General features: G+C 29.8%; 1 protein-coding gene across 1 annotated transcript; it reads right to left on the reverse strand.

Moving 5' to 3' along the window:
* Nucleotides 1-304: 304 nt before the first annotated feature.
* LOC145949494 (uncharacterized) lies at nt 305-7,294 on the reverse strand. The gene is made up of 2 exons (XM_083059462.1): nt 7,136-7,294; nt 305-880 (listed from the first exon to the last, which is right to left on the reverse strand). The coding sequence occupies exons 1-2, from the start codon at nt 7,153-7,155 to the stop codon at nt 529-531; spliced, it is 372 nt and encodes a 123-aa protein (XP_082915588.1). The 5' UTR covers nt 7,156-7,294; the 3' UTR covers nt 305-528.
* Nucleotides 7,295-13,666: the final 6,372 nt, after the last annotated feature.

The raw sequence follows: 13,666 nt of genomic DNA on the forward strand, positions 1-13,666 counted from the left end.
TTGATTGTTACAAAGGAAAAATATATCAGTCTTGCAAGACGTTGACATTATCTTTTTAAATACTTATATCAGCTTGAAAGCTTATTTAATTGAGTGTGTTTATCCAAGAAACCTAGCTCAGCCAATCGAGCAAAAAACGTTTGTTACAGTAAATATCCTGGTACTGAAAAAAAAAACACGAAGTTGCAAATTTAAACTATATGTATCAAACATTCACTCATGAACTAGTGCAAGAAAGGAAACACAAGCAGCAAATTTAAACTATATGTAGCACACATTCACTCATGAATAAACAAGAAACAAGTAACCAACAATGCGAAAATTAAATTCATAACCAAATTACACTTCAGTCTCATCAAATACCATAAACCTGGAGCAACAGGTTGTGCCAAACCAAGTCACCTCCCCTTCTTAAACAAAACAACACTAAACAAGCTATAAAATACTAAAATAGTACCATAACCTTAAGGACAAGACTTAAATGTAGTTTCTTACTCAAGTTTTGTCTTAAGAGTTCATCTCCCTTGTCTATTTGCGCAAGTTAAGAAAGTAATCTTTAGGGCTACGTTCAAAGTCTTTCCTTAACATGCGATAGTTCCTCCCTGGAGCCTTCATTGTCTTCCCAGAACCTTTGAAAACCATCTTCCAAAGCATACCAACAACAGCAATAGCTGCCACAGCACCAGCAACAAGTAACAACGTGTCTCTTTCCTTAACCCTTTCGACTATTGGATTAATCTTTGTTACTAAATAACTTGCGTAGGACATGGACCTTTGAACTATTGGATTAATCTTTGTGGCTAAACAACTTGTCTCGGACAACAACCATTGAACAATTGGATTAACCTTTGTCCATAAATTACTTATCTCCGACACCAACCTGAAACATTAACTCATGATGGTTAAAGTGAATGAACTATATAGAATTGGATTAATGGATCAATCCACCAAATAGTACTATGTTTTGTTCTATTGGCTCAAATTTGGGTCCTCAAATTTGACCTGTATCATTGCACAATTTTCTTACAACAGCATAACAACAGAGGAAGAAGAAAAAATTGTTGATGCTTAATAATTGTTGTCAGTATATAAAAATTTCAGTAGAAAAAAATGTGTATTGACAAATTCATGCATTTGCCATATAGTCCATTGCATGTCTTGACAAACCTTTGCTTATACTATGAACTTCGCCATTCAAAGTTCCACCAAATACATAATATAACTGTTAAATTATGATGCAAATTCTAGAAAAGAAAAGAGTATTCTAGAAACATAAGATAAGTTGTATAAGTCTCTAGAAAAATCTAAAAGAGTGTAGAGACTTGAAAAGTTTAGAAAATTCTAGATATTTCCACCATCATCTAGAGATGGAGTATCATGCCTATAAATAGGCAAATTGGGATTTCATTGTAACATCAACAACATCAACAACAATTACCACAATTACTACTACTCTCTCAATACAAATAAGTTTCTATTATTCCTCCAACTATTCCCTTGACAACTATCATATACTAACAGTGGTACCAGAGCTACGTTCGGTCATCTACTGGGCGTAGAAAAATCACCCAACTACTTCTAAAATTCCCTTCTATACTTATAAACATTTTTCTTTGATCTATGGCCTCCAATACTGTTAATTTTTCATCTGTCCCTCTACCAGTTTTTACTGGTGAAAATTTTGATCTTTGGAAGCTCAAACTAAAGACATATTTTATCTCACAAAAACTGTGGGATATCGTTCAATCTGGTTATACAAAACCAGATAATACTAGCACTGTGTCTAAGGAGGAGCAGAAGAAGTTAGAAGACTGTGAACAAAAGGAAGCCCAAGCATTATTTGTTCTTCAACAAGCTGTGGGAGAAACTATCGCTAGAAGGATCATGGACATCAATACTGCAAAAAAGGCATGGGATATTTTGGAAGAAGAATTTGAAGACAATGAACAGGTACGCTCCGTCAAGCTACACTACCTAAGAAGAGAATTTGAAACCATTAAAATGAAGGAATCCGAGATCATTGAAGAATACTATGGAAGAATAAAAGAAATAGTTAATAAAATGAAATTATATGGAAAAGAAATTAAGGAGAATAGAGTGGTAGAAAAAATTCTTATCACTTTCACGGAAAAATATGATTCCATTGTAGCTTCGATAGAAACTTCCTCGGATCCATCTTCTCTATCGGTGAATAAATTAATTGGACTCCTCGGAGCGCACGAAGCAAGATTAAATAGTCGTGCCGATACAAATTTAGTTGAAAATGCATTTCAATCAAAGCTTAAATTACAGTCTAGAAATAAAGAAGATGGAGGAAAGAAAAATGCTGGAGAATATTCTAGAAACAAAGATTCTAGAAACTTCTCTAGAAACAAAAAAGATAAATACCCTTCATGTAGTATTTGCAATAAGCCGGGACATGTAGAAAAAGATTGTTGGCATCGTGGAAAGCCAATATGCCACTATTGCAATAAATCCGGTCACATGGAGAAGTACTGCCGTAACAAAAATAAACATCAAGCAAATTTTGCCGAAGAGCATAATCAAGAGCAACGTCTGTTCTATGCTAACCAAGAATCTTGTGACAACGAAGATGGAAGCTGGTACTTGGATAGTGGATGCAACAATCACATGGCCAAGGACCAAAGCATCTTCAAAGACATTGATAACTCCGTCAAAGTCAAAGTTCGATTGGGAAACGGCACCATGGTGGAGTCTCAAGGCAAAGGCACCGTCATGGTGGAGACAAAGAAAGGTACGAGACTTATCAAGGACGTGTTACTAGTTCCCAATCTTAAAGAAAATCTTTTAAGCATTGGCCAAATGATAGAAAATGGGTATTCTCTTCATTTTGAAAGAGATATATGCAAAATTTATGACAGTAAAAGGGTAGAGATTGGCCAAGTAAAAATGGAAAAAAGAAATAGAAGCTTTCCTTTAAGCTTCAACCGTGGCACTAATATTGCCATGAAGGTAGAAGTTGATAACTCATGGCTCTGGCATTGGAGATTTGGCCATTTCAATATTCATGCCTTAAAGCTTCTACATCAGAAAGGTATGATGAGGGATCTACCCAACCTAAAGGAAAATAATGAAGCTTGTGAAGGATGCCTTCTCGGAAAGCAACACTGATTGCCGTTCTCGACAAGCAAAGCATGGAGAGCCAAGAACTTGTTGGAGCTAATTCATACAGATGTTTATGGACCGATGAGGATACCATCACACACCAACAACAGGTATTTCATCCTCTTCATTGATGACTTTTCTAGAATGACATGGGTCTATTTTCTAAAGACAAAGTCAGAAGTCTTTGGAATATTTAAGAAATTCAAAGCCTTTGTTGAAAAGCAAAGTGAAAAACAAATAAAAGTACTTAGAAGTGATCGTGGCAATGAGTATACATCTCGCGAGTTTGACAAATTTTGCGAAGATGAAGGCATAGAGCGACAACTTACAGTCGCGTATACTCCACAACAAAATGGTGTGTCAGAGAGGAAGAATCGCACAGTCATGGAGATGGCAAGATCGATGTTGAAGGAGAAAGGATTGCCAAATACATTCTGGGCTGAAGCAGTCTACACTGCAGTCTACCTACTCAACAGATGTCCTACTAAGGCAGTTCGGGACAAGACTCCAATAGAAGCTTGGAGCGGGAAGAAGCCATCAGCTAAGCACCTAAGGGTCTTTGGATCTATCTGCTACATTCATGTGCCAGATGAAAAAAGGCATAAGTTAGAAGACAAGACCGAACGAGACATATTCTTGGGATACAGCTCACAATCAAAAGGCTACCGAGTCTACAATCTTCAGACAAAAAAGCTAACAATCAGTAGAGATATTGAAGTAGATGAAAATGCTACTTGGAACTGGGAAGAAGAACGAATTGAGAAGACTATATACATGCCCATCAATCAACCAACTACATCAAGTTTGAAAGACAACAATCAAGACATTATTATCTCTCCAGAATCTCCAAGAATAGTTCCACAACAAGAAGAATCATCACCTGAGTCTACTCTAAGACGAGTTAGATCACTAGTAGATATATATAAAACCTGCAACTTGGCCATACTTGAACCAGGAAGCTTTGAAGAGGCAGCAAACCAAGAAGTATAGGTCAAGGCTATGGAAGAAGAGATTAAAATGATTGAGAAGAATAATACATGGGAGCTCATAGATTGCCCTCATAGAAAAGATATCATTGGAGTAAAATAGGTATATAAAACAAAGCTTAATCCTGATGAAACTATATAAAAGCACAAAGCAAGATTGGTCGCTAAGGGCTACTCACAACAACCAGGAGTGGACTACAATGAGACATTTGCTCCAGTTGCACGCCTAGACACAATAAGAGCTTTAATAGCTCTTGCAGCACATAAAGGATGGAACATCTATCAACTGGATGTCAAGTCTGCATTCCTCAATGGCGTACTCGAAGAAGAGATCTATGTGGAGCAACCACCAGGATTTGTGATGAAAGGCCATGAAGGCAAAGTGTTGAGACTGAAGAAAGCTTTATATGGCCTGAAGCAAGCTCCTCGAGTATGGTATAGCAAGATCGACCAGTACTTCACTGATCATGGATTCAGGAGGAGTAAGAGTGAGCCTACACTATACATCAAGACTCAAGGTCAGCATACTCTCTTACTCTCTCTGTATGTAGATGATCTTATTTATACTGGAACCAATACAAATATGATGATGGAGTTTAAAGAAGACATGATGAAGACCTTTGAGATGACTGATCTTGGCTTGATGAGTTACTTCCTCGGTATAGAGTACACCGCTAGTGACAAATGAGAAACTACAAAAGGTGGATGGAGCACCAGAAGCTGATGCATCCCGATACAGGAGTCTAGTCGGAAGTCTTCTATATCTCACAGCCACAAGACCAGACATTATGTATGCCACAAGTCTTTTATCAAGATTCATGCAAAAGCCAAGTCAAATTCACTATGGAACAAGAAAAAGAATATTGAGATACCTACAAGGGACAAGGAAGTTTGGTATATGGTATAAAACTATGACCAAATCAAGGATGATTGGCTATACCGATAGTGATTGGGCAGGATCAATAGATGACATGAAGAGTACATCAGGATATGCCTTCTCACTAAGATCTGGATTTTTCTCTTGGGCGTCAAAGAAGCAAGCAACAGTTGCACAATCAACAGCAGAAGCAGAGTATATAGCAGCTGCTGAAACTACAAGTCAAGCAATATGGCTACGGAGAATACTTGAAGAAATGAGTGAACAACAAGATAGACTGACACTTATATACTGTGACAACAAATCAGCAATAGCAATGGCAAAGAATCCAGTTCATCATCAAAGAACGAAATACATAGCCATCAAATATCACTTCATCAGAGAAGCAGAGACAACGAAGCAAATTCAACTTGAATACTACTCAATAGAAGATCAAGTTGCAGACATATTTACAAAGGCACTACCAAGAGTGAAGTTTGAACAACTACGGACTATGCTTGGAGTTACCGAAATTTGCATCAAGGAGGAGTGTTAAATTATGATGCAAATTCTAGAAAAGAAAAGAGTATTCTAGAAACATAAGATAAGAGAGAAAAAGAAAATTCTAGAAACATAAGAAAAGTTGTATAAGTCTCTAGAAAAATCTAAAAGAGTGCAGAGACTTGAAAAATTTAGAAAATTCTAGATATTTTCACCATCATCTAGAGATGGAGTATCATGCCTATAAATAGGCAAATTGAGACTTCATTGTAACATCAACAACAATTACCACAACTACTACTACTCTCTCAATACAAATAAGTTTCTATTATTCCTCCAACTATTCCCTTGACAACTATCGTATACTAACAATAACAGTAAAAGATCAATTCTTTTTTGTGTAAACAATATCCGAATATACTCAAAGATTTGGAGACCAACATACAAATTTGCTGCCCAAGCAGCAGACTTTACTTGTCTCCTAACATGCAAACTTTTGAAAAGAACTAAACTTGTATTTGTAAGATCTAGAATAACACCAAGTTGAGAGTTAGCTCTACAACCTCCTAAAACTTCATCTATAACTATTTATAATTAGATAACAATGTAAACTATTAAGACATTAATTATTTATTTAATTTTTTATATTATCATCCAATAATTACAGGATATCAGGTGCACTCAGATTTTTAATTTTAATATTAATACCTTAAAAGTCACTCTTAAATAATTTGACTTAAATATATTTTTGTTCTATAAAATGAAAAAAATTTGGTTTCGGTCTCATTAATTTTTTAATTTTCTTATTTTTCATCCCTTTAAAATTTTAAATTATTATTTTTAATATTTCTAAATTTTTTTAGAGGCCTTTAAAATAAATACTATTTATCCACTTCAAAATCATCAGAAACAAAAATAGTAATTTTAGGTTTTTGAGAAATGACAATAAAAACATAATATTTTACGTTGATTAAAACTAAAATTTACCTACTTTACAAGAATCAAACTATTTTTCAAAGACAAAAAAAAAATACTTATAAATTTTAGAAGAATAAAAAATAAAAAATAATATTAAAATACACTCATTAACTCTTAAGTTAGGGTATTTTTTTTTACGAATTTAAGAAAAATCTACAATTCTTTTATATAAAAAGGAGTTATATCTTTCACTCACAAGATCAACTTATTTTAAATATAAAATAATACAAATATTCATTCACGCACATTTCGATATACCTGCAAATGATTTTCACTAACATCCCATCATATCTTCATATACTAGGAATTTGTTGTTTTCTAAAATAAAATATTTAAAAAGAGTTTAATTACCTTCTGAGTATGTATTCATAGTTTTATAAACTTTTAAAAAATTTCAATTTTAGTTTTACTATATATAACTTTCGTGTTTTTTAATTTTTATAATTTCACAAATTCCATCTCCTAATTCCTAAAAATATTAAAAAATGTATAAAAATTAAAATAAAACATTTTTAACCATAAAAAATAAAAATAATGTAAATGAAACTATTAAAAAAAAAATCAACCTTTTAAAAGTATAGCCACTCACTATGATATTTGATTGATTCAGGTATAACAATGTGCATGGAAAATAACCAGAAAAAGAATAAAAAAAACAAAGAAAGGAAGGAGAAGGGCGTAATGTTACCAATTGATGAGACGATCCATGGTGGGTTTGAGAGTCTGAGAGAGTAGACCTGATGAAGGAGAAGAAGAAGAAGAACAAGTGTGATCGACTATTTTTCTTTTTCAAAGAGTTGCGTCTAACTCACGAGTGGTCCATTGTGGAGTATATAAAGTCGCAACTTAGTCGTTAAGAAAACAACACTAGTGAAGTGACCCCTTGTCGTCTTTCGTGGAAAAAAGTAAGTTAATAAATATTAGGTTAAATACTTATTTTGGTCTCTTATAATCTTTTTTTGTTTTAATGTAGTCCTACTTTTATTTTTGGTCTCAATTTGGTTCTAACCTAATTAATTTGTTTCAATTTGGTCCCTAATAAATTAATTAGTTTCAATGTAGGACTTCTGTCCAAATTTCTTTAACAGAGTTAATTATTGGCCACGTGGATGTCACCTAGATGCATAGGTGGATGCCACGTGGATGAATTTTTTTTTGAAAACACCTGGAACCAGAACGGCTCGTTCTGAAACCAGAACGGGCCGTTCTGGATGCGCTTTGGCTCATGATATATACACCTCATTTTTTTTATAAGTACACCTCCTTCTTTTAAAAAATAAAATATTATAATTTTTTTAAAAAAATTTAATTTTACACTTTTAACTTTCAATTTGCTACTTTCTTCTTCTTATTCACACATTTTTTTTTCTCTTTCAATTTTCACATGCTACCAAAATAGGTGAAGTGAAGGAAAAATAAGGGGGTGCATGTAAAAATTGAAAAAAGAAGGAAAGATATGTGAAAAAAATACTAAATTAAATGTTGTGGATGTAAAATTAAAAAATTTAAAACAAAAAATTAAAAATATTTTAAAATTTTAATTTTTTTTTAAAAGGAGGTGTACTTATAGAAAAAAAGAGGTGTATATATCATGAACCTTTTTTAATTGATGCCAAACCACCAAAATGAAAGTTAATTGTTTGGTCGAGACTCGGGTTGGGCGTTCCTTATATTTCTTTCATTTTCCTTTTTTACAATGACCACAACAAAGATCAAACTTAAATTCTTATACATCTATTTCAATTTTTCATTATTAGGTCAACTGTAGACTCAAGTGGTTCATTTCTTACATCTTCTACGACAGCTTATAGTTACACAACGTTATCACTTGTTATAACTATATCACTTGTTATAAATTAAAAATACTAAATTGAGAGTCTATTTAGATAAATTTTTCTATAAGAAAAAAAAATAGAACGAAAAATGAATCAAGTTTCTTCAAAAATTAAAATTATGCATAAGTTAATTTATAAAAATTATTTCATGTTAGTTTCTTCAAAATACGTTTTTTTTAATTTAATTACAAATTAGTTTTAGTTTATAAAAAATCTCATACTTATTTTTTTATATTTATATATAACTTCTTATAGATAATTTTTATTGGGCTGATGATATATACACCTCCTTTTTTTTATAAGTACACATCTTTTGTACGTTTTTTTAATTATGAAATATTATAGTTTTTTTTATATAAATTTTATAATTTTACACCTTTAACTTTTAATTTACTACTTTTTTCTTTTTTTCACACACTTTATTTAATTTTCACATGCTATCAAAATAGGTAGGGTAAAAGAAAGGTAAGGGGGTGCATGTAAAAATTGAAAAAATGAGAGAAGATGTATGAAATTTTTTTTACTAAATTAAATATTATGAATGTAAAATTAAAAAATTAAAAATTAAAAATATTTTAAAATTTTAATTATTTTTTTTAAAAAGGAGGTGTAATTATAGAAAAAAAGAGGTGTATATATCATGAAACATGCGCTTTTGGTGTGTTAATTTTGCATCGAAAATGGGCCGTTCCAAATGCAAAATTTACACACCAAGAGTACACCAGAACGGGCCGTTCTGGTTTCAGAATGGGCCGTTCTGAAATCAGAACGGCCCGTTCCAAAACTGAGAATAGAATATTATTTATTAATTTTATTAAAAAATGTAATAATTTTGAAAAATATTTTTTTTATGGTAAAAATTTTAAAATTACTTATTTTTATAGAATACAATTGCCTTATAAATAGAGTAATAACTTTTTCTTTTTCTCTTTCTATCTGAAGAAATATTTAAGTGTCACTTTATAATTTTTTGTAACTTATTTAAAATTAGAGGAATAAAATGATAAAAATTAATAGGATAAACATAATAAAATTATTAATTTATTTTCTTTTAGTGTCCTCTAAATTTTTACATTCATTTAAAATAAAAATATTTTATATGTTAATTTGAATTAATTTAATGAATTATTATATGATTTTTAATTTTTTAAATTTTTTTTATAAATTTGATCTATACATGAAATTTTTTTTAATTTAACAATTAAATTCTTAAAAATTTGATATACAACATTAATTATTAAATAGAATAAATCTATCAAGACTTACTATTGAAGTAAGTAAATTTTTTCTTCATTAAAAATGAAAATAATTTTACCACAAAATAAAAAACAATTAAACAATAAAATAATATATAAAAAAATATTAATATATTTATTATATTAGATATAATAGCATAATTAAAATATAATTAATAATGTCATTTCATCATTTAATGTATAGTGTCATTTCATTGACAATATAGTGTCATTTCATCATTTACTGTATAGTGTCAATTTGGTAGTAAGTGGTTCATTTTTTAGTAATACATTGCATTGTCCTTAATAATACATTGTATAGCCTAACTGTTTAGCAATTGAAGTTATCAATTTCCATTGACAATATTACCAAATTCAGTGTTTGAAATGCTTTGTACCTTGGGTCTTTTTCCTTCCATGATTCACAACCGTGAACTATAATCATTGATCGTTTGTGTTTAGCAGTCTGGAACCAGAACGGCCCGTTCTGATTTCTAGAACGGGCCGTTCTGGTTTCACTTTTAGTGTGTTAATTTTGCACCTGGAACAGGCCGTTCTGGATGCAAAATTAACACACCAAAAGTGCAACCAGAACGGCCTGTTCTGGTTTCAGAACGGGCCGTTCTGGTTCCAGGTGTTTTCAAAAAATTGGCATCCACGTGGCATCTACGTGGCATCCACCTATGCATCCACGTGACATCCACCTATGCAACAGTTAATTCCATTAAAGAAATTTGGACGGAAGTCCCACATTGAAACCAATTAATTTATTAGGGACTAAATTGAAACCAATTAATTAGTTTGGGACCAAATTGAGACCAAAAATAAAAGTGGGACTACATTGAAACAAAAAAAAATTATAAGAGACCAAAATAGGTATTTAGCCTAAATATTACTTTCGATTCTAATATAAAAAAATAATAAAATTTAAGTTGATTACTTTAAATTAAATTATTTTTTTTAGTGTCTTTATTTATTTTTAAATTTTAATTTAATTTTATTATTTTTAAATTATTTAATTTAGTTTTTAAAAAGTTTGAATATGTTTTTAATTTTTGTGAAATAAATATATTTTGATTTTAATTTCTTTAAAAAGCACCTACAAAAGGAAATCTAAAGGAGACCAATGGAAAATGTGTGGAGTAACGGTCGGAGCTATGAGAGTGCATAGTACTATGAAATTATCATCGGTAGCGAGATTGTCACATCTATAGGTATATATGAGGGATAAGATTAGTGAGATAAACCGTAATCCTTGTAGGTTGTTAATTTATGCTTATGTGAATGATTTGCAATGGATGTTACAATATAATTGTGGTTGTAAATTTGTGAGTAATTATGATGAAATTGTGTAGATGGATTAATGATCTTATGATGAATTGAATTGATTGAGGGTTAGGGTTTGTGATTTGGAAATTTTGGATTGAATGGATGAACTTGAATGTTTTGATGATCGTATGTTGTTCAATGTATGATGTATAATTTGTTTTATCGATTAAATTGAGTAAAGAGATGTACAAATATGTGTAGAGAAAAGAGAAATACTAAAAGGAGAGCTGAATAGTATTACTAAAAAACTTTCAGTTTTTGCAAAGCTATGAAGTAGTAACATAATAGATATAAGAGGTAGACAAAACAAATAATGAACTCAAAGATTTATGCGAATTTGTCTCAACTATTGAGACTATGTTCAATTCTTGATCCAACCAAATCAAGTTCCATTATCGTATCAAAGATATAAGTATTTTTTATCAAGCCATTTTTAGCTTAACCCAAGGTATTCTTTGAATTCCTCTTCAAACAACTATCCAAGTATTTTTTATACATAAAGTCTCTCCAGGTTTCAATATCGAGTATTCTTTTACAGATAAGTCTCTTTAGGCTCAAACCCAATAACTTAAAGTTACAAAGGTTTACAAAGTTGTTTTGTTTTACTTTTAAGACCTGATGCAATAGGTTAAGTGCAAAGATGATTATAGAAAGAATGAATAAATAATATATTGTCCTCACGTTCTTTATGAATTTCAAACTTCCTTTTATAAAACTTTAGTGAAGATGACCGTTACAAATCTTTGAACTTCTTTCTCATGACTTGCTTCATCCGTCTTCAAGATTTTATTCTTGAGAAGAGAAGTGTTCGTCAGTGTAATAAATACTTGCATTAAATGCTTTCACCAAATTGTCACTTTTTATTTGATCAAAGAAGCTACTTATCACCTTTTGACACAAAGTAGGTAGAGTCATGCATGTGTTAAGATGTTGCAATGATGAAACAAATTTTGACTATAACTTTATGTGTTTGTAGAGATATGCTTGTCCTTTTCTAATGTAAATATTGTCTTTCTTTTCTTTTTTGTAGAACGTTGGTACTAAAAAATATTTTTAAATTCGATCTGTTAAAGGAAATATTCAAATGTAATCAATTTCTTATTTAGAGATTGTAAATGATAAATATTTAATGCATATATATTTTTATGACTAATGGTTCATCTTATTCATTAACATAATAGTCTTAATGTAAGGTTTTGAAGAATCTAAATCGTGAGATTTGCAATTTTGTGAAGTGCAAAATCTGTGGTAGCATTAGGCGTGCCCTCATCGTGTCGGGTGCAAATGCATAATTCTTTGCATTGGATGTGAAGAGGTAATGTTAGAAGCGGGGATGTATGATAATACTATGTATTTTGTATGTGTGTGGCTACTTGGTCATTTCCTACATCAATAATTAGAGTGAGATATGTTCTCATCTCCCTTTTTTCTTTTATGTCTTTTTTTTTTATTGTTTATGCAAGTGACTTTAATCCAAGATGAATTTGAATTGTTGATGGAATTGCTATAATAGAATGTGACATTGGAACTTTAGATAAGGATTATTTTCTATTTAATCGCATTAGGAGCTTTAGTTTCTTTTCTTAAAAAACATTTTCGCATTAATTGATATTCCTTTTAATTGTTTTAGTTTTATTCTTGTTATTTGTGGATCTTTGAATATGATATACCTTTTATCCTTAGTTTTCAATTATTATATATATGAAATTTTTTTATATTATTATTTTATGTATGAGGAGTATATGATGTCACATTAAATATGTTTTTAGTCCTTACAAAATGAGTAAGTTTTTCTTTATTTTTTTAATTCCTCAAAAATTTGAAACTTTATTTTTAGTCCTTACCACTACTATTATGTAATCTTTTTTAACTGCTCATGTGTTTATTAGAAGGTTAACTGACCATCTTATATGGTGTATGACACCTTTTTAATTTTTTATTATATAAATTCATAAAAAAATTTTATGTACTTAAAAATGATCATTAAAGACAAAAAATAGTGACTTTGGAATTAAGAGAGATGAAAAATTAAAGATTAATATTTTTCAAGGATCAAAATCATTTTTTACTCATTCTACAAGAATAAAAAACAAGGTTTACAAAATTTAAAAAGATGAAAAAAGAAAAATTATAGAACCAAAATTAAAACTTATTTATTTTATTAAGACTAAAAATGTATTTAAACCTAAAATATAACAACGTTCAATAACAATACTACCTTCATACCTAATTATAAGATTCTTTCAATTCAATTACATTCTTTAAAAAAGTATTTAATTTAGTTTAGAACATTAAATTTGTCAATAATTTAAACTACTTTTTCAAAATTACTCTTAATATCTCTTAAATTAACTTTCTTTCTTTCGCATTTTTTACCTAATTAATTAATCTTTAGAAAAGAGAGATAACTGTATATCTATTTATCTTCTTCAATTCTAATAAGAGAGAAGTTTTTTTTTTTATCTATTTAGTTCCAAACATTTATTACTTTTGTCTAAAATAATTATTAATTAAATAAAGATATTTTAGAAAAATATAATTAATGTAACTCAATAAAAATTTAAAGAGAGTCTAAAAAGTTCAAGAAAAAAGTGAAAACTATAATTGATATAATTGTTAACAAGTTTATATTTAAAATAAATATCAAAATAATATTAATATATTATAAAATATCAAATATAAAACTATAAATGACTAAATATATGTTTATAAGAAAATTATAAAAATAATTGATAAAATAATTTATTACAATATGTAATCCTTACTAAATATAAATATATACACAAATATTTTAAATAAATAATAAAAACTAAAAATAAA

The sequence above is a fragment of the Cajanus cajan genome, chromosome 7 (genome assembly GCF_000230855.2).
Source record: "Cajanus cajan strain Asha chromosome 7, NIPB_CcT2T_4, whole genome shotgun sequence".
NCBI classification, from domain to species: domain Eukaryota; kingdom Viridiplantae; phylum Streptophyta; class Magnoliopsida; order Fabales; family Fabaceae; genus Cajanus; species Cajanus cajan.